This window comes from Hippocampus guttulatus, chromosome 13 (assembly GCF_054856545.1).
Source record: "Hippocampus guttulatus isolate MCC_2025c chromosome 13, RoL_Hgut_1.0, whole genome shotgun sequence".
Taxonomy (NCBI): domain Eukaryota; kingdom Metazoa; phylum Chordata; class Actinopteri; order Syngnathiformes; family Syngnathidae; genus Hippocampus; species Hippocampus guttulatus.
In genome coordinates, this window is record NC_141273.1 from 15,954,882 (window position 1) to 15,981,511 (window position 26,630).

The 26,630-nt window shown below is 44.3% G+C and overlaps 2 protein-coding genes, 1 long non-coding RNA gene, 1 pseudogene and 2 gene segments (V, D, J or C); 3 read left to right on the plus strand and 3 right to left on the minus strand.

Moving 5' to 3' along the window:
- Positions 1-1,406: 1,406 nt before the first annotated feature.
- Positions 1,407-6,284, minus strand: LOC147196618 (receptor expression-enhancing protein 6). Of its 2 annotated transcripts, none has more exons than XM_086128043.1 (6): positions 6,201-6,284; positions 5,984-6,106; positions 4,382-4,475; positions 3,479-3,617; positions 2,995-3,163; positions 1,407-1,777 (listed from the first exon to the last, which is right to left on the minus strand). In XM_086128043.1, the coding sequence occupies exons 2-6, from the start codon at positions 6,096-6,098 to the stop codon at positions 1,740-1,742; spliced, it is 555 nt and encodes a 184-aa protein (XP_085984169.1). In that variant the 5' UTR covers positions 6,099-6,106; positions 6,201-6,284; the 3' UTR covers positions 1,407-1,739. The 2 variants fall into 2 exon arrangements, with proteins under 2 accessions (XP_085984169.1, XP_085984170.1); XM_086128044.1 differs by having other exon boundaries at positions 2,973-3,163.
- Positions 6,285-7,749: 1,465 nt separating this feature from the next.
- On the plus strand, positions 7,750-8,262 carry LOC147196619 (Ig kappa chain V region 3547 pseudogene; annotated as a pseudogene).
- A 567-nt stretch (positions 8,263-8,829) lies between these two features.
- LOC147196620 (Ig kappa-b4 chain C region-like) lies at positions 8,830-10,630 on the minus strand. The segment is given in 2 exon segments: positions 8,830-9,161; positions 10,579-10,630. Coding segments are annotated over 2 exon segments (384 nt in total).
- Positions 10,631-10,965: 335 nt separating this feature from the next.
- Positions 10,966-12,643, plus strand: LOC147196621 (Ig kappa chain V region 3547-like). The segment is given in 2 exon segments: positions 10,966-11,096; positions 11,231-12,643. Coding segments are annotated over 2 exon segments (366 nt in total).
- A 151-nt stretch (positions 12,644-12,794) lies between these two features.
- On the minus strand, positions 12,795-15,883 carry LOC147196622 (uncharacterized). Its single transcript, XR_015102625.1, has 2 exons — positions 14,402-15,883; positions 12,795-13,196 (listed from the first exon to the last, which is right to left on the minus strand). It is a non-coding gene; the product is annotated as an uncharacterized LOC147196622 (long non-coding RNA).
- Positions 15,656-24,840, plus strand: LOC147196623 (excitatory amino acid transporter 5-like). Its single transcript, XM_086126758.1, has 12 exons — positions 15,656-15,758; positions 15,883-18,675; positions 19,489-19,568; positions 20,139-20,354; positions 21,613-21,655; positions 21,738-21,951; positions 22,105-22,204; positions 22,444-22,677; positions 22,755-22,949; positions 23,719-23,853; positions 23,945-24,107; positions 24,348-24,840. Exons 2-12 carry the CDS (start codon positions 18,514-18,516, stop codon positions 24,492-24,494), a joined length of 1,689 nt encoding a protein of 562 aa, XP_085982884.1. The 5' UTR covers positions 15,656-15,758; positions 15,883-18,513; the 3' UTR covers positions 24,495-24,840.
- The last annotated feature ends 1,790 nt before the right edge of the window (positions 24,841-26,630 follow it).

A 26,630-nucleotide genomic window follows, 5' to 3' on the forward strand; every position in this document is an offset into this window, starting at 1 on the left:
ATTGACCATGTTTTTTTAAATTAAACGTCATTTGAATACAATTGAAGTGTTTGGGGGTTTTTTTCAAAAATAATCTGCAAATAGGTGTATCCACAGGTGTCAAGCCACGAAGAGGCGAGGGAAAAGAAATGATCTTTCCAAATGTGAAAACACCAAATAAGCTCCTTGAACAAAATAAATATAAAACATGCCAACCCTCCCATCTTTTTTTGTCACAGTAACTAGTCAAGAATAAGGTGCTTCCGGAATAAAACAGGTCAGTTTGGGGTCATTGCGACTGTTTTAAGGCAAAAATGACAACACACACACACGGTGGTGTGCACGTGATGCTTGGCCGGACCAATTCTTGCGCATTCTCCACAGAGCGCCCGGCACAAAAGGGCTTCTCATTGAAGGCCTTTCGAGCGTGAATTCAACCAAACACAAATTAGCGTCCGGGCAGTTAGGCCGACTGAAGGCGCCGTAAATGTGCTCTCAAGGCTTGGGGGCGGGGAGGTTGACAGGACGCCTTAAAAGGATCAAGTGGTGGATGTGTTGGCCTGCTGAACTGTGTTGGGGGGGGGCATAGAATGCACCCCCAAAAATAAATCGAATAAAACATTTAAAACTCAATATACTGTATCGTAAAAAGATCAACATAAAAAGATGAGAAAGAAAAAAAAGTGTGTAAAAAATACAGAAAGAAATAGAAAAATTAAAATTTAAAAGTCTGGGGGGAGGACTACAAAATAGAACAAAAATTTAGTTCTATGAGCTATTTAAAAAAGTGCATTAGCTATTTAAACACATTTTAAAAAATGGTTGGAAAAAAATCAGTAAGGAAGCCAATTTAAAAAGTTCAACAAAAAAAAGAATAAAACTGAGGAAAATGCTTCTATGAGCCATATCAAACAACCAAAACAATAAAAAAAACTTTCAGAAACACAGATGCAGTTAAAAAGTGAAAAGAGGAAAAAATGATGCAATAAAACAGGAAAAACAGCATCTATAATCACCCAAAAACTGTATATGAGGAAAAAAAAAAAGACAAGGTAGCGACAACGTGACAAAAGCATGAAACGGTGGACATTTTGGCCAGGAGAATTTCAGTACCGCGCGAAAACCACACAGCATTGACCGTATCAGTGACACACTACCCACAAGAAAGGAAATGAAATCGCCGCGGCAAAATTTTGATTGTCAAGTTCAAGACACAGCAACGGTCCAACACTTACATCTGTTCGGTCATTTTTGAACGCGCATCCTGTTGCGGGCAGCAAAGCAAAGACGGTGCTGCAGCATCAAGACCAGAGGCAAAGCGACAAGCTAAGCTAACGTTCGCAAGCGGGCTTGTCTATTTATTTATCTTTATTTTATTTTTTAATTTTTGTCACCAGGGGTGCACAAAATGCAGAGTGACAAAGGTCTGACAGTTGATCACATTTCCAGTTTATTGTGTCTTCATAATCACATAATCAGATGAAAAAAGATGCGAGCCATGCTTTTAAAGAGGAACACAAACGTGCTATCATTTGGTTTTGGGTTTCGTTTCCAGACTGAAATGGCTCAGTAATGCAAAACATCTTGCAGGAATGCTTCAACCATGATGACTGTGTCCCACATTGTCACACTGTGCTGATCGTAGCCACGGTAGTGTTTTATGTTTAGTGGGGTTTTTTTCTCCTTTGAACAAACAAAAACACACAATCATTCATACACAAATACACACATTCTCACACAAACTAGTGTTCCCATGCTCCTCACTGGTCCTTGTTGAGGTTGAGAGCTCGATTAACAGCTGAAGACAAAAGAGAAAGAAACATTTTTTTTCCTCCGCTAAAGACTCATTTTGAAATACTCAAACCAGCCAATGAAAGAAGAAGTAGGCTCAATTGCACACAACCAGTTTTACTTAGAATCACGAGATTTGGTCGTCGAGTCGGTCGTAAGATTACCCCCCCACCCACCCCCCAAAAAAAGCCTCAAAGACACATGACTGAAAGGACACAGGAAGTCTGCCATTTTGGTTTGAAAACCATTTTAGAGTGGTATGCCTCCCAATTTAAAAACAAAATAAAAATCTCCACCGATGGGTTTTGCTGAGCACCAAAAAGAGGCAGTTTGGTCGATGATGAACAGAGCCGTAAAAATCAGATTGAATAGACACAGGAAGTCTGTCATTTTGCTTTGGCAACCATTTTCGACTCAATTGCGCGCGAAGCTAGTTTCACCGAACACCATGAAATTTGGTAGTCATGTTGAATGAAGTGACACGAGGAGACCCACAAAAAAAGACTCAAGAACCCAGACTCATCACTTTGGCTTCAAGTCGCCATTTTAGTGTCATTTTGGCCATTTTGCGGAGTTCCTTCAACAACAAAGTCCTCCTTCTTCTTTCAGTGTGATGGCGACCAAATTTGCAACAGGTAGAGTATTAGACAGCTGGCAAGCTAACATAACGAACGTTAAAGAGTTTTGCCATTGCGTGCCAATGGAGTCCGAGGACTCGCCGTGTAACCGGAAACGACAAGCCTGCGCGGTTTTGGACTTGCCGCACCACAAACTCCGACGTACCACTGTATCATGGATAACGTGTACTTCTGGGTGGCAAAATCTCTTGACGTCACTGCTGATGAAACAAACTCCTTTCACGCCATGAAACCGAAGCAAGGTGACCGAGAAAACCGGCAAGTGGTCGCGAATGCTGAACGTCTTGAATGTCGTCTTCTCTACCGCCGTAGTTTGACAGTTTCAGATGAATGGTGCAGCCGGGAAAGCTGCTTCCGTGCTGACGTTAGCTACCACGCTAGCCATTTTGCGAAATGACTCAGTCTGAGTTTCTCCCACCCAGAAGTACCTCCGCACCTACTTACACGTATTGCGAAGCGTGAATGTGGCGTGTGAATAGTTGATGCTTGCCGGGTGAGCGCATGCGGGCGAGAAGGCGGCCGCTGCACCGGCATGCCGTCGAGATAAAATGTGCTGGTACTTGCATGTAGACTGTGGGTATCTCACCCTCCTGCGTGACGCTCTCCGACACGCTTTTGGCCTTGGCGCTCAGGTCGCTCACCACGCCGTCCATGGCGGCCTGGTGTTTCAGGAAGAAGGGCCGGATGAGACGCTTGTACAGGACGTCGGAGCCGTTCCACGTGACGGGAGCCATGCACCAGATGAGGAAGGCGCACTGCGGGGGAGACGCCGTTCGTCACCAAATTGACAATTCTCGAGGCAAATTGGCGTTTTCGTAACGCCGTCGAGCGTAACGATTGTTTTTCAACATTGTTGAGCCCTATGAAGAAGCATTAAGAAACACCACATCATTTTTTTTCAGCCTTACTATAGAGCGGTTCATTTTTTGGGGCACATATATGAAGAAAAGATCCGTGGGCGATTGCTTTTTCTCTTTTGAATCTTCTTTCGTTGTATCAAGTTTTGAGATGTGCCCGCACCGTCCACAAGAGGCTGCTGTGCACTCACGCGCGTGTACAGACAGACGTACCTTGCCCGCGTAGTAAAAGGGGAACCAGAAGAGGAAGATGTCAGAGAAGGCCTCGACTATGCTGAAGAGTCCGTACACCACCCAGTAGGTGAGCCACTGCGTGTCGTCTTCCTTCACCGTGCTCTCGATGGCTTTGATACTTCAAAAGAGGACAAGTTCCAAAGTCACGAGCACAAATGCACTTGATATTCTTACGTTACATATTTCCGTCCCCTTTGTCCAAAAGCATGACAATATTCCGATGAGTTTTGAAAATTTCGCCTCGAGAACGTACTCGCAAGTACTTTCAAACAGATCGAAATGAGTTTGGACAAATTTGCCAGTCGGAAATGTTGACTCCACATTGGCAGTTTCGTGCTTCCATACTACAAGAATAAATACAATATTGAAAACACTGGACCATTGCGTTTATCGACTCAAGTATCTGTTGTAAGGGGTGAGGCCTATATATGTGTTATATTACTTATTTATTCGTGTCACCAAATAATGCTAATCCCCCAAAAATGTTAGAATCCCTACAGCATATTTTCACAAATAGTCACATTTTTCAATCTGTCCACAGATGGGGGACAATTAAATGGTGATACGGCATCTATTCCGGTCGCTAGTTGAGAAAAATGCTAATTACAAAAATCCACAAATGTTGGACGAAACATACACAAATGTTACAAAGGTGGGAAAAAAGTCAAAATATTAGAAAAAAAATTACAAAAGAATACTGAATTTATGAGAACAAAATCCTCAAATATTAGAAAATATACGATTTACAAAAAATAAGTAGAAAATGAAAAAAAAAAGAACAAAGTCATTGAATAAAATCGGACCACTTTGTGTGTCATAACATTGGCGGGTATGCCATGTGGTGGAAGGGACTAACGGCGTGTGCGTGAAGCCGATACATACGAGAAATAGGCCGGATAGACGAAGCCGATGAGGTTGCATAGCAACGATGCCCCGTAGCCGAACAGGAGGTAGACTCCGACCAAACCCAGGGCACCTGCGCAGGGCAAAGCAGAGCACAAGTTTCACAAAGGAAGTGAGTGGGTGGCAAATTTGAATCAGCAATCTGAGTGACGTGCAGCCGCGCCGCCAGCAGCAGGATGCCGGCAGCAGGATGAGGAGGAGCGCAAACACCGAGAACCAAATGGGCGACCTGAAACTTTCTCAGAGTCTCTCAGCTGAAACGTGAGTCATCACCATTGCCGGCAAAATGTAAATATTTGACTTGCAGATATGACACGAGACAAAGTGTGGACGCTGAGGGGGATGGGACACGATGTGGTGGAGCAGAACGATGACACCGCATCTTATTTTGCCCGCGAAGAATAGCCGGCTGCCTCCATGAGAAGACTGAACTGGAAGAGCGGCTTCAAGCTAACAAAGAGGCCAGCCATGAAAGCACACGTGATGTTCAAATGGGAAAATGAAGCTGTGAGAAATGTTATCACTGATGTGGAAATTGATGTAGGAGAAAAATTAACTACAAATACCCCCCCCTCTCCCCCCAAAAAAAATCTGTATCATTGTGAAAATTACTGGGATGAATATTTTCAAGACGCCTTATAGCATGCGCACCTAAAATTTCAGGTTAGGGCCATTCCACCTTAATTTAAAAAAAAAGTTACTGCCAAGCCCTGTACAAAAAAATTAACCCCAAAAATATACGAAGGACAAAAAATTTCAAGCGTATCAAAAAGGTGAGCCGTACCCTGGAAAAACATTTAATCCCTAGTGAAAAGTGGCGTCATTTGCATAAAATTTGCATGTACTTTGCACAAGCGTAAACACAGGCGCAGGTGTTCTACTGTCAGCTTCAACTGAAACCAAGAGTAGGTTTGCACCAACTCTTTCTCAAAGTTTGCCAACTTGGTCAAAATGATACCTGCTCAGTACAGCCCCCCCTGGAAATATTAATGGCTTAATTTACTACTCACAATATTAAATGCACTTTTTACTGGTCATTTTTGACGAACACTTGAGCCTACGACACTGATCTGTTGTAATATCCTGATGGTGGCAGTTGAAGAGCTAAGCTTTTTTTAGGCGGCACGGTATATTGGCAATTGTGATCGCTTTTGAGGAAGCGTCAGTTAGTGATGAGAAATTAACTGTTTGCTGTCGCCCCTATAAGTAGCAACGATCCATTAACAGTTTTTTTGTACAGTACTTACTGTACATGCCGGTTTGTATTTTGGGGGGGCTCAATCAGTACTTCTCTTGGTATACTTTTCTTTCGAGGCGCGCATGCGTACCTCTACTTGAGTACAGTACTTTGAACACCTGGGTGTCTAATTAACGGAAGAGGAAGAGAAAGTTTGCAGTAAAGTCCAGAATGGGCAAATGTGTGCTCGGTGACGTCATCGCAGCTAGCTCAGGGATTCTTGCTAGCTTGATGTCGAAGAGGACGCCTTTATTTTCAAACGTCATTCTCAGACTTTCTTGTTTGTTTTGTTTTGTTTTTTCAATTCGGAAAAAGAAGAGGTTACAGCGAGTGTCTGGACGTACCCAAGACGATATATTCTCTCTTCATTCCCGTTTTTTGCTCCAGCGTCGCCAGCTGGTCGGTGACAAAGTTCTTCTCATGGAGCAAAGTCACAAATCGCTCCTTGAAATGACTCATTTTCGAGCCTGGAAAGCGACGACAAACACGGTGGTGTGACAAATGACACAAAAGACGGCGACTGGTGGGGATTCGGTGTTGAAAACCGGTTGTTTTACTGACCTTGATAGGAAAAGTTACCACTGAAAAGAGCAGCGGACGGCAGCTGCGGTGCAATCGCGAGGGGGGCGGGAGAGGGAACCGAGGGGGACGCCGGCCGGCCAATCATAAGACTTGTGACATTGGGAGAGGAGTTGAGTGCCGCTCGCTGGCCAATCAGAGACGAGAATAACGTTCACGGCGGCAGGGGAAGAAAAAAAAACGGTTCTTGGAATCTAAAGAAAATCATTGCGAATATATCTATCTATCTATCTATCTATCTATCTATCTATCTATCTGTCCCTCCATCCACCCGTTTTCTGATCTGCATATCCTCACGAGAGTCTCGGGGCGAGCCCATTTCAGCACGGGGACACCTGAACTAGTTCGGAGCCAATCTCACACAGACGAACAACCATCCGCGCTCACACTCACACCTCGGGACAATTTAGAGTGTTCCATTATAACATGCCGTGCATGTTTTTGGAAACCGGAGCACCCGTAGAAAACCCACGCAGGAAGGCCCGAGCTGAAATCGAACCCTGCACCTCTGCACTGTGAGGTTGATGAACTAACCAGTTGTCCACTGTGCTGCCGCCTAATAAATAAATGCATCTTAATTGATTGGCTGTCCTGTTAATTGATTGGCTGTCCTGTAAAATACAAATTTGTAGCACCTGAAAAACTTGCCCAAATGTTTGCTGAATAAATAAATTACAATGGATTTTTTAAAATAAAATTTATTGTGACTCGATGATCAAGGTAACGTGATTGCAAATCAATGCTCGAATTGGATTTCGCTCAAGAGTACATGCTTGCAGTGTTGGGTGCCGTGCTCGGTGTTCGGGAACAAACTTCGGCATACAACAAGAAAAGAAACATTTTGTATATCATGCGTTTTATGAAAATATGAGTCAGGTTGTGTTGGTTTCAGTAAAATATTTTTAAAAAACTACAATTCATGGTCAGAGCAATTAGTTTGGGGTTATTTCTGCTGAGTCACATAGGTCACCTAATTTCTCTCGCTCTGGGTGGTTTAGAAGTTGAAAAGTTCAGAGCATAATTTCTCCTATTCCTATTATCATCTCCACTGAGTCCCACTGCTCACTTTCTTTACTCTTCCTTGAGATGACCGCGAAGTTTTTAGTACCAGGGTTGGTTGACACCGTATCATTGTCAATATGAGCGATTGCGATGGACTGGCGACCACTCCTTGCACCCGATGAACGTAATTACTGTAGTTCTTCGGTTTACGACTAAGGACAATAATCACAAATGGGGACTCGACACCAGAGCTGATTGTCCACACAAAAATGAACCGCATCCTTCACGAATGCCAACTGGGTCCTCACAGTGACGGATGTAGCCAAGTACAGTCATGCAGCGACCGATGGCCCTCAGACTGACGTGGTCCAGAGTCTAAAAAACAGGAAGCGGCGACCTCTCACTTTCGCAAAGACAGGTGCGCTCGCAGCTTGATTTGCATGAGCTTCTACGCTTAGCCGCTTCGCCGCTTCTTCAAAAGTCCGCACCCTTTCTTTTTACGCAAACTCCACTCGCAACCTGAGTCAGGATGTGGTCTCACGCGCTCGCCCTCGCCCTTTGGGCTCTCCTGATTCCAGGTGAGACACTTGAAAACTTAATTTCGGATGGATGATAAGAATAATAATAAATAATGTTTCAAGCTTTTCAAGTCAGAATAAAAGTTTTGGCTTTGACTTAAGATTTGGTGTTGCTTCAAGGTGGAGGTTAGGTTCTCATTCATCTCATTTCAGGATCTTCCGCCGAGGATTTTCCGAGGCAGACGGACAGAGTCAAGGCCGTTTCTCTTGGGGGCACGGTGACCATCACCGCCACGGCGAATCCAAACACTGGAGCTGATCTCAGTTGGTACCAAGTGAAACCTGGACAGGCTCCCAAACTCCTCATCTACTACGCAACCAATCTCTTCTCTGGCACGCCATCTCGATTCAGCGGCACACGATCCGGTTCCGACTACACTCTGACCATCAGAGGTGTCCAGGCAGAAGACGTGGCTGATTATTACGCTTTTGCCGATTACGGCTCCGGAAGGTATACACGGTGATTCAGAGGCGTACAAAAACCTCTTTTGGACTTTGAGAGAAGTGAAAGTGGCCTGCGGAAGGTGCCAAGCATGACTGAGAATCAAACAAGCTGCTGAATCACTCAATTAAGTGGATGTGATTTTTTTTTGGGGGGGGGGGGGTCGGCAAACTCTATTTATTTTTAACATGTGCAATAACTATTTATATTTCATTTCTAAAACTCTGATGTTTTCATTTTATTGAGGAGTGCGTGATTATTTCTCTTTTTTTATAAATTATTTAAATGTGGTTATTATATTTTTTATTATTATTCAAGAGTAAACTACTTCAATAAGTGTTTTTTTTTCCTTTTTTTGGAGTGTAAACTTTACATGTCAATAAATAGTTGCTATTTTCCATTTGACTTCATTTTATTTTCAGCTCAAACTATATGTCAGCGAAATGTCACACTGCAGGCTTTCATCTTTCATGTTCCCGTGTCCAAAAGGCAGCTGCTACGCAGACTGATGGTGATACTCAGACATTTTATTTCACAATGCTTCAACGTTGCAAGGACATGATTTCAGGCTTGGGCTCGGGTTCGGGCTCTACTGAGAGCATCGTCCCGGATCCGGCAGGGTTTGCGTGACGGGGTTTTGCCCGGCGAGGATGGCCTCGCAGCTCACCGATTGGGCCTTGGTCCACTGGTCTGCCGGGAGGCTCAAGGTGCTGGTCCAGCTGTAAAGGCCGTCCCCGCCTGCCTCTCCCAGGGGGCTGTGGAACACACCCGAGGTACTGGGGGTCCCCCCCAACTTCCAGCTCAGGGTCCAGGTTGAGGGGAAGCCCCCTTTGGCCACGCATACGGCCGTGGCGTTGCTAGTCTGCAGCTGCTCTTTGGAAGGGGGGAAGACGATCACGGTGGGCCGACGCACCTCACCCGCTGTTGGGAACAAGACGGGAGAGGAGAAGTTTTTTTCATTTTCAACGGCACTTGGGTCAAGGTTCGGGTCATGTGAATCCACATGGACACACTTTGTTAAGCACTTTTTTTTTTTTGTTAGCTTGTCGTTGGCAACATAAAGTAAATCCACAAGAACGCATTTTGCGAAACACTTGTTTGTTCGCTTCTCACAAGGCAATTTGAACCCAAACCTTTTTGGCAGATTTTATCTTAAACATTATTCAATCGTTGGATTTTAAGTAGGGCCAAACTTTGCCAACAAGCCATAAGCAGCTAATATCAGCGTTGCAGTTCTGTTTTGTTTTTTTTAAGCTCTGATTCAAATCTGGGCGTTTTTGTTTTGATATCAATATTTTGTACTTTCAAAAAGCTGGAAAATGCTAGTTAGCTAATGCTAACTGTGGCAACAAGCTCACGGCCAAACACTTAAAACAAGTCGTTAGCAGCTAATATAGCAGCTCGAGTTTTGTTCCTACGGCTTACTTAAGACGCAGCTGTGCATTAGTTTGTTGTGCAAAACATTGACATTGATGCTTGACCATAATGATAAATTGGAAACTGGAAAAAAAAGCTAGCTAATGTTAGCTAGATATTGCTAGATTTGAAAACAAACAGACAGCCAATCACTGAAAACAATCCAATATCATCTAACATTAGCATACTGAGTTGGGTTTTTATTAACAAATTCAAGTTTTGTAACTCGTGTAGAATATGTGGCAATAAGGACGAGTTACGCCCCTCAAAAAAAAAAATTATAATAATAGGTCTCTGGTCTTAATTGCTTTTATGAAGCGACCACACACACACTAATGTAAAAAAAAAAAGAAATAATGGGAGAATGACGCCTTATCTTTCAAGATAAAAAAAAAAGTATAAATGATTGAAAGATTTTCAAGACATTTTGAAAATCTCTGCGTTTTTGACGGAAGAAAATTACTTGCGAAAGGAAAAGTATTTCATTTATTTGCTAAATGTCGAGTCTGTTGAATGCGCTTCTTTAATAATGTCTGAACTGAATATTTTAGCGCTGAACGAGTTTGAATCGGTCAAGAAATGTTGAATTTGAGGTAAATTTCTTCAATTCTTTTTTTTTTCTGGAAACATGGATGCTCTGAGTACACAGAATACTTTGGGATTCGAATCACATGAATTTGAGAATTGAGTGTCTTAAGCGGTGAAAAAGAAAAAAAATGATCATAAAACTTTTTCGGGGGGTGCAAAACAGCAAACGTTAACCTAAGTCGCAACGAAAAGTCTGTTACTTACAGCCAAGGACGACTTTGGTTCCATCACCGAAACTCCACCACAGTGATGCAAAGCGATGAAGCGGGCCGTACAAAAACCTCGGCGACAGTCGATGAGCGCCGATCAGAGGCCGTTGCTGACCATTTCCAACTGTATATGTTCGCGGGCTGGTCGAGGGCGGACGTGGGACTAAACGTGTCCATTTTTGCTGAAAACTGCAAATACCGAAGCCCTCAGACTGATGTAGAAGAGTCCAAAGAGTCCAAAAAACCCCCATAAAGCAGTGGCCTCTCACTTTCACAAATGTACATGAGCCCTCACCTTCATTTGTATGTGGCGTTCCTTTAAAAAAAATAAAATAAAATAAAAAAATCATCAAAACATGCATTTTCAGTTTACTGACAACTCCAAATTGATGTTCGGCGTGAATGACTTTGTGACTGATGTGAAAGAATCCAAAGAGTCCAAAGAACAGGAAGCCGTGATTTTTCACTTTCACACGGACAGCTGTGCTCGCGGTCTTATTTGCATGAGCTTGTGCGCTCGACCGCTCCGTCGCTTCTTCAAAAGTCTGCACATCCCTTTTCACACAAACTCCACTCGCAACCCGAGTCAGGATGTGGTCGCCCGCGCTGCCGCTCCTTCTCTGCATGGCTCAGCTGATTGCAGGTATGATTCGTTGAAACTTGGTGTCTGAGCAGAATATACGGCAATCGTGATGATAAGTCTCTTCAGTTTTTATATTGGTGTGGAAAATGATGTCTTTGACACTCACACTCCGTGTTCCATTCATCTCATTTCAGGTTCTTCCGCCGAGGATGATTTTGTGACGCAGACAGACAGAGTCAAGGGCGTTTCTCTTGGGGGCACGGTGACCATCGGCGCCACGGGGAGTTCAAACATCGGAGCTGATCTCAGTTGGTACCAAGTGAAACCTGGGCAGGCTCCCAAACTCCTCATCTACACCGCAACCAATCTCTTCTCTGGCACGCCATCTCGATTCAGCGGCACACGATCCGGTTCCCACTACACTCTGACCATCAGAGGTGTCCAGGCAGAAGACGTGGCTGATTATTACGCTTTTGCCTATTACGGCTCCGGAAGGTATACACGGTGATTCAGAGGCGCGCAAAAACCTCTTTTGGACTTGGAGAGAAGTGAAAGTGGCCTGCGGAAGGTGGCAAGAAGAAGACATTCTGAATGATGAGCATGACTGGTCATCAAACAAAATTTGCTGGATCGCTGAAGCAGACTGACAAACACTAGCTGTTTTTAAACATGATTGTCTTTAAACTGTTTTTATGTTACCTTATGAGGATAATTATAATCTAGTAGCTCTGTGTGTGTGTGTGTGTGTGTGTGTGTGTGAGTGTTTGTTGCTCTATTATGATCTGTTGCTATTATTCGCTATGATTATATTATATGATGGACCAAAAATTGTTGTTATTTGTCATCACCAAGGGTCATTTTGATTTTGGGATTGAAATCAACGAATTCAATTCAACCAAATTTCGGGTCCAAACACAATTTAATATCACATTTTTTTAGCATAAATGTGCAGTTGTGATCATCGTTTATTATTGCTCAAAGATAAAACTCTATTACGTTATGTCTTATGATATAAGACATGGCGCGGGCCAGATTTTAGTTACCGTTTCACTTGGACGGACGGCCGCTATGACTGAAACCATAAAACAGAAGTCAAGAATAACTGTTCATTTAAATATTGTTTCAGTTACTATCATGAGGGTTTGGTCACCAAAAAATGATCAGAATATAGCTCTTATTTATTACATATGAGGATTTAAAATGTTGGCAGCCATTTTAGAAAGGATCATGGAAGTTGACATGTTTGAGCTGCTTTCACGGGACACATAAAATGAGGTGGCGGGCCAGATCTGGTTCCCGGGGCCTTGAGTTTGACACCTGTGTATTAAAATCATGTGTTTATTATTCTTTATCTTTTACAGAACTTTTCTTTTTGAGTCCAAACTACAATTATTTAGGTCACAATAATAGAAAGCGATAAGACGCCAACTCAACTGCACTATTTTTCACTAAACTAATTCAATTAAACTTTACGGTGTATTATTATTATTATTTAATGGAAACTACTTCCATTAAATAATATTGACTGCTACGACAAAATATATTATTGTACTTTGTATTCAAGGGCAAACTATATGTATGTCTCCCAATAAATGTGTTGTTCAACATTTATTTGATTTTATTCACAGAGGCTACATGTCACAATCCGCGTGTGCTTGTCACAGTTTTGTAATGGACGCCGTCCACATGAGCGGTGAGGGTTGCATTTTTCATTTGACCCAATTTGCTTTCCTTGTCCAAAAAGTGGCTACACAAGCAGATACTCAGACACTTTATTTCACAATGTTTGAAAAAGACACAGGCTGGGGTTCGGGTTCGAGCTCGGGCTCTACTGCAAGCATCGTCCCGGGTTCGGCAGGGTGACCTTGACGGGGTTCTGCCCGGCGAGGGTGGCCTCGCAGCTCACCAATCGGGCCGTGCTCCACTCGTCCGCTGGGAGGTTCAAAGTGCTGGTCCAGCTGTAAAGGCCGTCCCCGCCTGCCACCCCTAGGGGGCTGTAGGACACCCGCGAGGTACTGGAGGTGCTGCCCACCCTCAAGCGCAAGATCCAGGCTTGGGGGAGGCCCCCTTTTGCCACGCATACGGCCGTGACGTTGTCTTTCTGCAGCTGCTCTTTGGAAGGGGGGAAGAGAGTCAGCGTGGGACGACGCACCTCACCCGCTGTTGGGAACAGGACAGGAGAGAAGCAGTTATTTCAATTGCGCACGCTTTTAACGGCAGTGAGGTCATGGTTCGGATCATGTGAATCCACAAGGACACACTTTGTTAGGCACTTATTTTTGTTGTTGTTAGCTTCTCGTTGGCAACATAAAGCCAAATGCTCATAATGTGTCATAAACATTATTGTATCATTCCAATGTATGTATAGCCACACTTTGAGAAGAAGCCATTAGCAGTTAATATCAGCGTGTCAATTTTGTTTTTTAGCTCTTATTCAAGGCCCGCCTGGGCGTTTTTATTTTGTAAAAACTGACAATAATGACTTATTTACTTCTTCTTCTTCTTCAAAAAAAAAGGCTAATGTTAGCTAGCTGCTACTAGCCGTGGCAACAAGCTCACAACCAATCATTAAAAACGAGTTGTCAGTAGCTCATGCGGCACGCCAATTCTTGTTCCTCGTGCTTACTTAGGAAATGTCTGCACAGTTTCATTTTGGTGACAACTAGTCCACGGCCGAACATTGAGGAAAAAAAAAAAAGACAGACGTTAGCAGCTAATATTAGCATGTCAAATTGGGTATCAAGCACAAAGTATGGTTTTGTTTCGTAAAAGTTGACGATAATAATGTTGCTTCCTTTCATTTTTATTGTATTTATGTTTATTTACATCTTACTGGTACTTTACCTATAGGCTATAAATTTTAAAATGTCATATGACACAGTTACATGTTCAGTGCTGGGTACAGTAAAAGATGAAGAATACAGCTACAGAATGAAAAGTGAATAGCTAAAATAGACAAAAAGTCCTCCAAAAGCATGTTTATAACTCGTGTAGGATATGTGGAGATGAGGACAAACTGCACAAATAAATTGGCCTCAGTCTCTGCTCTAGCTTGCGAGCACTCTTCTGTTGCGACCACATAGGCACAAAAACAGAAAATAAGAAAAAGCTTGAATGAAGGCCTTATCTTTAGAGATTCTTGAAAAAAAGTAGAAATCATGGGAACTGTTTGTTGAGAGTTCTGGAGTTTTTACAAATGTGTTATGTCGGTTAGGTTTCTGAATGAATGTCATGGAAAAGTGCAAATTTAGAGGAAGTGAACAATAATTGAAAAATGTTTTTGAACATTGAAAATGAGGATTTTGGGGGCGGGGGGTGCAAAACAACAGATGGTAGCGTAAAATAATAGTGATGAAAACTCTTACCAAGGATGAGTTTGGTTCCTTCAGCGAAACTCAACCACAGCCATGCAAAGTGGCGAGGCGGCCGTTCGAAAACAAAACTCCCCGAGTGTCAGTGAGCGATGGCCCACTGATGCTGCTGACAGTTTGCTTCCATAAATGGGAGGTCAGTCACCACGGGGCCTTTTGGCATCGGTCAGCACTTGGCCGACGGATGTGGCAGAATCCAAGAGGTACTAAATACACGTCCATTTTTGCTCAAAACAATGCAGACACCAGTGCCCTCAAACTGATGTGGAAGAGTCCAATGAGTCCCCAAAAAACAGGAAGCAGTGGCCTCTCACTTTCACAAAGGCAGGTGCACTCGCAGATTCATTTGCATACACTTCTGCATCACTTTTCTCATAAATTGATTCTTAAAACAAGCATGTTAGTTTTATTGGCGCGAAACCAGTGCTTCTCAAAATACCACTTCAAAAAATATTTTGCTCTCAAAGCACCACCGTGGCCAACATTAAAAACAGTCAAGGAACACATAGTGAGGTTTTAGTCCTGAAAAAGCATATTTATGCTACTTGAGTGAAATACAACTGAATTGCATTGCACTGGATTTAAAACAAAGTTGTTGTTTTTTTAAAACTGTTTCATTTACCTGGAGCTAAAAGCTTCACTCTTATGTTTGTTTTTCAATCAAACTGTATTCTATTTTAAAAGTTGGGAAGGTTAATTGTTTTTCTTTCGGTGATTCTTTCACGCGCCACAAGAGAGTGCCCGTGCACCAATCGTGGTAAATGTACATTTGGAGAATCGCTGCTCCAAATCGACCCTTAGGATTCCACAAAATTGATTCGATTGTGTGAAACACGTAAAATAAACAAACAAACAAATAAATAAATAAATAAATAGACGATTTAAACTTCTTTCTGTCACGTGACTCCGACCTTGGTCGATTGACGGGTAAAAGGACGGTTTGAAAAAGGTAATGCAAAATGACCGTTGATACGATGTGGAGACGACCGGCGGAGGAAAAAAAAATCTGGGGTTCAAATATCAGTTCAATATTAGCTGTGTTGAGCTCGTGAGCACTGAGAACGAGGCAATAAAAAATGTGAATGTTCGCCAAGTACAGTCATGCAGCTACCGATCCCTTCAGACATGGAACGGTCGAAAAAACAGGAAGCGGCGACCGCTCACTTTCGCAAAGACAGGTGCGCTCGCTAGCTCGCAGCTTTATTTGCGTGAGCTTCTACGCTTGGCCGCCCCGCTGCTTCTTTAAAAGTCTGCACCCCGCTTTTCACGCAAACTCCACTCGCAACCCGGGTCAGGATGTGGTCGCACGCGCTCGCCCTCGCCCTCGCCCTTTGGGCTCTCCTGATTCCGGGTGAGACGCTTGAAAACTTAATGTCGGCGCAGAATACATGATAAGAATAATAATTTTTGGGCTTTGGCTAAACATATGATGATGCTTCATGGTGGAGGTTAGCTTCTCATTCATCTCGTTTCAGGATCTTCCGCCGAGGATGATTTTGTGACGCAGAAGTTCAGAATCAAGTCCGTTTCTCTTGGGGGCACGGTGACCATCGGCGCCAGGGGGAGTTCAACTGTGGATGATCTTACTTGGTACCAAGTGAAACCTGGACAGGCTCCCAAAATACTCATCACCGGAGCAACCACTCGCTTCTCCGGCACGCCATCTCGATTCAGCGGCACACGATCCGGTTCCGACTACACTCTGACCATCAATGGGGTCCAGGCAGAAGACGTAGCTGATTATTACGCTTTTGCCTGGTACAACACCGGCTGGTAGACACGGTGATTCAGAGGAGTGCAAAAACCTCCTTCGACTTTGAGCGAAGTGAAAGTAGCTCGCAGAAGGTGGCAAGGGAAAAGCACTCTAAAACTGTGAATGATAAGCATGAGTGGTCATCAAGCAGAAACAGCAGCAAGCTCCAGAATCATTGAAGCAGAATGACAACGTGCATATACAGCGCAAACAATTCTTAAAAAACAAACAAAAAACAAAAACAACATTCACGTCGTTTCTCGCCACTCCCAGTTGAAGTCAAACGAAATAGAAAGAAAAGGGAGTGACATCTTGTCTACTTAAAACAGGTCGGCTAGCTTAATGCTAATGCTAAATAGCATCTGCGTCACAGTGCTTTTGACCCTTTCAGCAACGGATTGAAAACTGTGCGGCAACACATGTAGACAGATAATATGATGGTACTCAGTCATATATATATTTTTTCATCCTCGGTGTATAATTGCTAATAGTGCCGTACTGACGAGCATAAAACAGTTTAACTATTCTATTCAATTCTATTTAACTATGCCATGACTGTACGTTATAAAATAGTGCAAATTCCTCGCTAAAATACACATCAGAGCAAATATTGTTTTTGGAGGGAAGGGTGGAACAGATTATATACGTGTCCATTTCTTTCTATGGAAAGTGTGTGAGTTACTAATGAGACGGAATACATGAATAATAAAGACATAATTATGAACTTACCACACATGAAATTCCTACCCCCCCCCAAAATAAATACACCAAGAGGAGAGCTGATTTGAACAAGACACCAACCCCCCCAAAAAAAACGTAATCGATTTGACCGATGTATTATGACGTGAACTGAAGCTAAACAACGTTTGGCTTTCACAGCCCGACACGGGTGCCATTGGGCAAGGCACTGAATCCCCAACTGCTCGAGACACCTCAATAGTTGGTTGTTGTTTCCAGATTCATGACAGAATTTTGAAATAAGGCTGCAACATAGCAAAATGTGGAACGCTTTCCTAATGCACCAAAAATGTTGTGCTCGGACTCAAAGTCTTTTTTTAGTGTCACAACACTTCGAGTTGTTACATTGTTCCCAACGGAGATTACAGGTGATTGGATTGGTGGCGAGTGACGTCGCCGGACATTGTTAAGCGAAGCAAGTTCAGGACAGTCGAGGGGTTAGCGGAGGCGCCGTGACGTACGGAGGCTTAAGAAGGCACACTGCTGGGCTAATTGGGTTTGCATGTGGGGGGTGTGGCATGGCCATTCAAGAGGTTTATTGCCACACCCAGGTGAAGTTTACTGTAATACTTAAGGCCCAACAACTTTTTCTTCTTCGTTTTGATAACACCGACTCCTTCCAAAAAACGTGGAAGTTACTCTCGGGGGAGTTGCTGAAGTGGCCGATAAAACTAGCATTGATGTTGCGGCAGGTATAAACCTTTCGACATCGGTAATATGAAGACTGATGGTGCAGCACATGTAGACAGACAATATAACGATACAGGCGTGCGTGTGTTCTTTCTCCTCTCCGACAAACGAGTAATATTCCTGCATCTTAGGCTTCCTTGTATTCACACCATCGACATGGAATACACAGCATGTGTGTATGACGCTGCCCCTTGTGGTCAGGGTGCGCACACCAGAAGGAGCAGCACAATGTCCGCTGAACTAAAGCATGGAATTTTTATTTTATTTTATTTTTAATTTTTTTCCGACTATACGTTCTAATATTTTACAAGATGACAGAGTGCGATTTTTCTCATGGAGAACATGTTCCATTTTTTTTTTTTTTGGAGTCAGTTGCATTGTCTGGAACAGATAAATGGCTTTTCCATTGATTTTAATGCGGAACCTTATTTGAGTGACAAATGTAGCCACAGAATAAATTAAACTCTTACAATAATCATTTTCCGGATAAGCATTTTGAAACAGGCCGTTAAATTGCTCGGGTATGAACTCACTGCGGTGAGCCAGTTCGCCCGTTGTTTCTTTGTGAATGAAGCGGCTCTAAAAGGCTCGGTCGTGATTTTCTCCTCATGAGCTATGAATGGAAACAGCACTACCACCTTGTCTTGAGCCCTCTTAAGCGTGAGCGAAGCAAAAGTGGGAGGGGATCTCGATTGACATGGGAGGAGGATAATCCAATACAGGGAGACTTTACCAGGAAAAAGTCAGGGAACACTCGCGCTCTCCGAGACCTGGATGAGCACCTCACAGACCGACACAGGAATTGTGCAGGCCGACTGATCTCCCGGAAGACGCGGTGTACCTCACTGGCCCTACGACTTGGGCGGCTGCTCCGGCTCAGGGGGTCGGGCGGGGAGGGCGCCGGGTACTGGGACGGTTGGTCAGGATGGAGCGGTGGAAGAAAATGCTGCCAAGCGTGTGGTTGAAGGTCAGCGCGTACATCAGGCAGTACTGCAAGAGGAACGGCCTCCTGACGCTGTCCGTCTTTGCTGTGGTGACGGGCTGCACTCTGGGATTCCTCTTGAGGTCGCTGAACCTGTCAACACAGGTACGGACAGACGAATGGATGGATGGAAGACAGATGGGTTTGAACGGGTTGGATTGATGACATCATAGAAACACGGCAAATGAGCCAGTTGCACCAAACTGCTCCAGAAATTGTGATTTATTTACTCCAAATAGTGTATCATCATTCAAATATCCAAGCCGGTGACAGACAATTCAATTGTCTTCTGCAAGATGGTAATAATACATTTTGCGCATACATCAGCATTATTTCAGTACTTGTCGAGTTGAGTCATGACATCTAATTTCTCGAGCACTGCGGCTTTCTCTGCGCATTCATGTTGAGGTCTCCCGCTGCGCTCCACGGAAAATCATTCCGTCGACTGTTTTTCTTGAAATTGCCCGTTGTCGTCATCGTCTCCAAGCTTTGACTTCACGGCAGGTTTTGGAAGAGACGTGACTGGGAATGGGTGACAGGATAGGGACTTGGTGCCACTTCAGAATTACGTTTTGCTGAAAGCTGTCATGAGCCTGCGCTAGGGTAGACCAAAAGTTATTCCCCCCTCCCCCACCCCCAAAAAACAGCTCACTAAGTTATCTCAAGCAGGTGCCCGCAAAGCATTGACCCGCAGATTGCAAATGGCCCCCTGGACTAGAGACGGCTCACTGGATGCATTTTAAAAGGGTAGTGGGCGGGCGGTTCACAATTGATCGATCGATTGGAAAAAGAATATACAGCAATCATGTCATCTGACGCAATGTGGAGTTTTTGTTTTGTCGAATTTTCTTGCCTGTGGTACCGAGGGTGTGTTTGGGGTTTCAAGTTTGCCACCCCCTCCCCTCTTTCCATCACCAGGCCAAGATCTACTTCTCTTTCCCTGGGGAGCTGCTGATGAGGATGTTGAAGATGCTAATTCTGCCTCTCATCACATCCAGGTACAAAAGAATTGTCCCCGGGTGGAGTCACGGATACACACCGCATAGATTGTTTGGTTGTCAAAGAACCTAATGTATGTGTTGTAAAATTTTTTTAAAAAAAGCTAGTGTTCAAGTTTTGATATACATGCAACACAATTTTAGTAGTTGAAAACCCAATTGGTATTTTCTTGCCCGAAACACGGCCATTTTTTGCAACCATCTTTAATTTATTTGTTTAAAATTACTTTGAAAAAAATCTGTTTATTAAAAAAAAAAAAACAACTCTTACAATTGATCACAATTTTTAATTGATTTTTTTTTCTAAAAGAAGACTTGGTATGTTCCAACATATCAGACAAATAGCAAATGTTTTTTTCTCCTTTCACTAAATTTAACTGCATAGCAACTGACTTACAATTTTTTGGATTGGTTTTTAACATTTTTCCTCATCCTACGCGACATCGTGGCGGTCTCTATGCGGCCCTCGCCCCAAGTTTGGACATTCCTTTTTGTCATCAATAGTCATGACCAAAACATCTCACTTGTGACCAGACGATTAACTCCACGCCTCCTAATTTTGCATTTCAGTCTCATGTCTGGTCTGTCAGCCATGGACACGAAGGCCAGCGGCCGGCTGGGTGTCCTGACCATCACTTACTACCTATGGACAACTTTCATCGCCGTGATCGTGGGCATCGTGCTCGTCCTCATCATCCACCCGGGGGTGGGCACGGAGAAGGACAGCCACCACGCCAGCTCGGGGCCTGTGATGACTTCGGCTGATGCTCTGCTGGACCTCATCAGGTAAACGCTGCGCATCTCACCAGGGAAGTCAGTATTGAACGTAGTGTAGTATTTGTGTGTTTGATTGCGTGAGCTCAGGACGTGCAGTTGGAGTGGCTCCTGTGAGTGTTGTCATTTGATATTATCTAGCGCACGTCATTAGAGGGGCAGTGGGGACCTTTGACTTTGCCCGACCCACGATTTGAACACTGAACCTTTGGCTTTGAAATCATGGTGGGTAATAGAGTTGTAGTGTCACCGGTCGCCTAAGAATAGGAAGCTACTTAATGGTAATCTGTTAATCGCGCACTCACTCTCCCTCTACGTTCGCCCCGAGTGTGCTTTAGCGCAGCGCCATTCATGTAAGAGCTCCACGAATACATTAGCGCTAAATCTGATTATTTAAGAGCGCCGTGTTCGTCTGCCTGCTGCGCTGGCCGAGCAAACTTTTGACAACAGAGGCGCACTTGCCATGTGCGCACAGCCCCGGCCTCGCTTTCGGTGACGTACACGTTGGATAAAACCCCGAGACTGTTGGCGCATTTGGCAAGCACCCCGCACAAGGGGGGTTTACGTGGGAAAATACTCCATATAAACGCCTCAATCGGAATCGATACCGATTCATGCAGTGCCGCATGTGTTCGTCAGATCGGAATATCTGACGTCATGGGTCAACAGGTGACAAACCGGCTAGCGTAAATCGCCGCGAATGCTAATTTGCGTGCCTGAGACTGTTGGCGCATTTGGCAAACACCCCACACAAGGAGGGTTTACGCGGAGCCACGAAAAATACTCCATATAAACGCCTCAATCGGAATTGATACAGATTCATGTCGTGCCGCATGTATTCGTCAAATCGGAATATATGACGTCACGAGTCAACAGGTGACAAGCCGGCTAGCGTAAATCGCCGCTAATGCTAATTTGCTTGCTTGAAACACACGTTCACGTTTTATAAACACCGCGAAACACTTTTCAAACGTGAGAAACCACACGTACCGGTCCAAGGATCGCTTCCAGCTCACCGGCGACTTTCAAGAGAACAACTTGAAAATGGATGGATGAGTTCCATTCAAAGTGAACGTGGTTGTCGGTATGCGGCTGCTGGTCACCTGCGACCCTGTGTTTGGCTGGCGATCAATCAGGGTGTACACCCCCAACCCCGCCCCCTTTTGCAAGTCGACTGAAGACAAGCGTTATAGAAAATCAATGGATGGGATACATTCAATATCATATTTGAGCGCAGACATGAAAATGCACCGTTTTTCGTCTTTTACAGGAACATGATCCCTTCCAATCTAATCGAAGCAACCTTCCAACAGGTAAGCAGATCCATTAATAAAATATCACAGCGAGTGTGAAATATCTTCACATTAACTCTTGTATTGTGGTCCCCCCCCCTAGTACCGAACGGACCTAGTGCCCATCGTGCAGAGTTCCAACGCGAAGGAATCACAAGCCAATTACGTCTACGTCATGCCCGACTATCACAATCCCCGCCTGGGCCACCCAGTCTTTCTGGACATCACCCCAGCGCCGGACATCAACTACAAGATCGTGCCCAGTACCAGCAAGGGCATGAACGTACTGGGGATCGTCATCTTCTCGGCCACCATGGGTAAGATGAGCTGATTTGGAGTTTGCGGATAAATGAGTAGCGGAGGGTGGGGGGTATTTCTGTATTTGAAGATTCAAGGTTTTCCATATTGGGGACAAGGATTGGGGTCCTGCAAGTGAAAACTCTTCCCCCCGCAACCCCGCGTGCTCTCAGGGCTGCTCCTGGGAAAGATGGGCGAACGTGGAGCGCCGCTGGTCAATGTGTGCCAGTGCATCAACGAGTGCGTCATGAAGATCATTAACGCGGCCATGTGGTGAGCAACACACTCGCACACGCGCATGCTTGCTTGAAAAATAAACACAGAGCACAGGCAGATTAGATCTAAAAATAAATAGCACGCAGCAGTTCAGCAGTACCTGAAGTGCCCTAGTTGACAGGTGGTAGGTAGTTGACTGTCCTGTATGAAATCAGACTCAACTTTTTTTTTTCTGCTTCAGGTCAGGTAGGATCATCAAAATGATTTCTATTCGCTAAATTGATTCCGTCCTGCAGGTATTTCCCCTTTGGCATTGTGTTCCTGGTGGCAGGGAAGATCCTGGACATGCACGATCCGGCCCACCTGGGAGAAAAACTGGGCATGTACTTCATCACGGTCCTGTCCGGCCTGTTCGTGCACGGCCTCATCTTGCTGCCCCTCTTCTACTTCTTCTTCACGCGCAAAAACCCATTTCCCTTCATCAGGGGCCTCCTGCAGGCTCTGGTCATCGCCTTGGCCACGTCTTCAAGGTGAGCGCAGTCCAAGTGTGACTTGCGGCGCATGATACCCGCGTTGACCCCCCAAGGTGGGTTTCGTCCTCTTTCAGCTCGGCCACTTTGCCAATCACCATGAAGTGTCTGCTGGAGAACTGTGGCGTGGACCGTCAGATTGCTCGCTTCGTGTTGCCCGTGGGAGCCACCATCAACATGGACGGAACGGCCCTGTATGAGGCGGTGGCTGCCATTTTCATCGCTCAAGTCAACGAATACGACTTGGACTTCGGTCAGCTGGTCACCATAAGGTATCTTTCGGATATTCAATCTGCTTTACTGTTGGAAGAGTAAGAATAAACGTCACTCAAGCGTGAATGGCGGCTTGTCTATACAGTGGTACCTCTACTTATGAAATTAATTGGTTCCGAAATAAATTTCCTAACGAGAAAATGTTGTAAGTAGAGACGCGTTTTCCATGTAAATGCCCTAATCCATTCCAAGCGGCCTCCAAAACTCAGACAGAAATGTTTTCTAAAGCATAAAAATGCATCACAATATGTAAGAAATACATGTGACAATTAGATTATTGCACAATTGATTGATTGATTCGCATTTACGTAAGCTACTGGAACGGCTCATGGCCGGAGGGGTGAATGACAAGGACGCTGCATAGACACATTTCTATCTATCTACACACATAGAGACATGCAGTAGAGGTCCCTCTTAGCCAATGGGATGCCAGGAAGATGATCGGGTAGTAGCCAATGGCAGAGCAGCTCTAAGTATGTTGCGTTCAGGAAACTCGGAACTGCGACTAGCAGGCCATACTGTATTTTTACCTTTGGTATCTTGAAATTTCTTTCGTAACAAGAGGCAATATTTTCCTGTTGGGGCGTTTCGTAACAAGAACATTTCGTGTGAAGAGACGTTCGTAAGTAGAGCTACCACTGTATCTGCCCGGCAATTGGCTGGCACCCCGTCTAGGCTGTAGCCGGCTGACCGTTTGCCGGTATAACCTGCAAATTTAGTCAGGATCACCGGTATGGAAGTGTCTGTATTTGACTTCTTCCGCCTTAGCATCACGGCGACAGCAGCGAGCATCGGCGCGGCTGGAATACCTCAAGCTGGTCTGGTTACCATGGTGATCGTCCTGACCTCTGTGGGCTTACCCCCTGCGGACATCTCTCTGATTGTGGCCATCGACTGGGTTCTGTGAGTCCCGCCGCCGCAAGGCACTTTCATGGCAAAAGATTTTTTTAAAATTCGACTGAGGTCAAATGTCCCCCGTTTTCATTTTTCACAGCGATCGCTTCAGGACGATGATAAACGTCCTCGGTGATGCCTTAGCAGCCGGTATCATGGCACACGTATGCAGGAAAGACTTTGAGAAAGCCGCCGCCACAACGGGGGTCGCCGCAGATGTCATCGCCCCCACCATGGTCAATAACGGAGGATCATCAAAACGGGTAAGGAGAAACATAGGCATTTATGTCCTAAAGGATTCGGTTATGGATAAGAATTCAAGAATTAAGACAGTGTTGAGGTTTTTAACTCATTCAGTAACCAATTCTAGACCAAGTCTGAAAAGACGTTTAAAAACGTCTTTGGGAGTGAATGAGTTAAGGGTCTTGGGTCAAGGAACATATTTTAGTCATCTCACAAAGACCAACAAATGTTTATTTGCTTCCCCCCCCCCCCCCCAACAGAGAGACACGGTGATCTCCGTAGGCAACCAGAGCGTGACGCTGTCTGACGCACCCCTGATCGCGCACCGCTGTGATTTTATGTTTGAGGTGGATGGCGACAACATCTTGGAGAAACCCGTGGCCTGCTACAACTTATGCCAAGTTTGAGCCAGCCTTGCACGGACGAACACTAAGCACTCAGCTCACCGAGAGACCAAAAAGGGAACCCGAGTTAAACTCAGGATGCAGCTTTTCAGTTCCTTTGCCAGTGCCAAGACAAAACAAAACAAAAAACCTTCACGACTGGATGTACATCGCGCTCTAGGTCTCGTCACGGATTCCGTCTGTGGGCACCGATTCGATTAGCGGCTTACAGACTTCTTGCCGGCGTGCCCTGACGACGATCGAGACTCCAATCCGGATGCCTTAACACGATCGGTCGTGCTGAGATGGCAGCGGCTCATGAACGTCACATTGGTCAACTCAAAGCGCTTTCAAACTGTATCTTCATTTGATGAGCATCGTGGGGGGGGGGGGGGGGGGGTCAGCATTTTGCTCAAGGACACTTCAACATGGTCATGATGGCCAGGGATCGGAACCCCAACCTCCGAGTTGGAAGATGAGCGCTCGACAACTGAGCCATGCCACCCCAACATTGTCAATTCAACCTCATGTATAGATGAAACAAAACAAAACAAAAAAAGCAATTATAACCGAGGAGTTAAGTATTTTTTATACCAATGTCACTGTTTTTTTGTGTGTGTGTGTGTGTGCTTGTTTTCCAATTAAAAGTTGGTTCACTCCACCTGTCTGAGTTATTTCTTTTTGGTCTGTTTTGCGGGTACAGCTAATTTAGATGAAGCTGTTACTATCAGATGCCCACTTGAAAAAAGCGGAAAGTGCTTTTTAAAGTAAAAACAGATGCTCACATGCATTGAGTAAACGCAGTGAGGGTCTGCTTGTGTATGGATGTACAAACATACATGCACACCCACATTTCTGGCGTTGGGCAGAATCTTGAAAGCTCCAAAATCATCACTTTTCAGGGGAACCCAATCAGCTGGTTTATTTGATCATTGCATGTCAAAACACTTTAGATGTAGACCGAACCAATTTTATTTTTTGCCAATTGTGATATGAGCTTTCATTCTTCCAACCACCCACCAATCATCTCTCCGGTTGTCCTCCTCCCCGAAAACACCAACTCGTTCCTTCACTTCAAAGCCACCGTGATTTTTATTACCGTGATAAAAAATTCAGACATTTAACGGGCGCTAGGGGTCAAGACCGGCACAAGTCTTCCATGGGAAAATAATTCAAATAAAACGCACACATTAATAAATACTGTCGGCTTATAAATTAAGGCTGAAAGCAGCGCCTCTCCGCCTGACTCACCTGTTTTGAGGAGCACAAAAGCAGAGGCAGCTGAACGAAAACGATGAAACTAAATTTACGGTGAAGATAAAAGTCCAACAGGAGACAGGTATGACCTGCTTTGAGCAAGAAATGACATATTGCACACATTTCAAAGACCCTCAAGACTGGTGGGAAACGCCCCGGTGATGTTGGGGAATCTACAGCCCCTTTGATCAAGAGTCCCATGTAATTAAAAAAAAAAAAAAAATCTTAAAGGGAGTGTTTTTAAAAGGCACCGAAAAACACTTGCTTGAACCGTGTTTCAGATTCACTAATTCATTACGAGCCATCAAGAACTTGAGGATTTCAATTAGCCCCAACGGAAAGAATTCATCCTAGCAGCTGTCACCTGACAGCCACTTGAAATCATTTCATATTGAGTTGTCCTCCAAAAAAAAAAATATATTTTTTTTTATCCATGTCGTCAAATAAGCAGGAAGTAGCATAACACAGCTTCCACTCAATTTGATTACCTTCCCCCGACCCCTCAAAAACCTCGATTTTCTACACTTAAAAGTATTTGTCACAATGGAATGTTTCAACATTGTATTTATTTTATTTGGGCCAAATTGGAAGAATTAAAAAAGACAAACAGAAAAAACAAAGCAATGGTTTCGCAAAAGAAAAGTAAATTTAATGGTTTGAGCTGAAAAGTGAAACGAACCAAAAAAAAAAAAAGTGAAATGATCAACAAAGGCCATTGGTTTCACTCCAAACTTGAGATGAGCACTTGTTAAAAGTTGTTAAAACAATGAAAACCAAACAAAACAAGCCTGCCTCTGCTAAAAAGAAAAATCACAAAAAGCAACTTTTTTTTTCTTTAGTTATTGATTAAACAACACGAATGAAAAGAGGCGGGAGGAATAAAGTGATGTTGCGTCCAGTCAG

What these genes read in the sequence shown, in the direction of transcription:
- LOC147196618 (XM_086128043.1), bottom strand. Translation starts at nt 6,098, where the DNA reads ATGAGTCATTTCAAGGAGCGATTTGTGACTTTGCTCCATGAGAAGAAC. An exon ending in CCTTTTACTACGCGGGCAAG is followed by an intron (nt 3,164 to 3,478) that starts GTACGTCTGTCT and finishes TCTCCCCCGCAG; the next exon opens with TGCGCCTTCCTCATCTGGTG. An exon ending in GGAGAGCGTCACGCAGGAGG is followed by an intron (nt 1,778 to 2,994) that starts GTGAGATACCCA and finishes TTTTGTCTTCAG; the next exon opens with CTGTTAATCGAGCTCTCAAC.
- LOC147196623 (XM_086126758.1), top strand. Translation starts at nt 18,514, where the DNA reads ATGGAGCGGTGGAAGAAAATGCTGCCAAGCGTGTGGTTGAAGGTCAGC. An exon ending in CGCTGAACCTGTCAACACAG is followed by an intron (nt 18,676 to 19,488) that starts GTACGGACAGAC and finishes TTCCATCACCAG; the next exon opens with GCCAAGATCTACTTCTCTTT. An exon ending in GCCTTGGCCACGTCTTCAAG is followed by an intron (nt 22,678 to 22,754) that starts GTGAGCGCAGTC and finishes GTCCTCTTTCAG; the next exon opens with CTCGGCCACTTTGCCAATCA.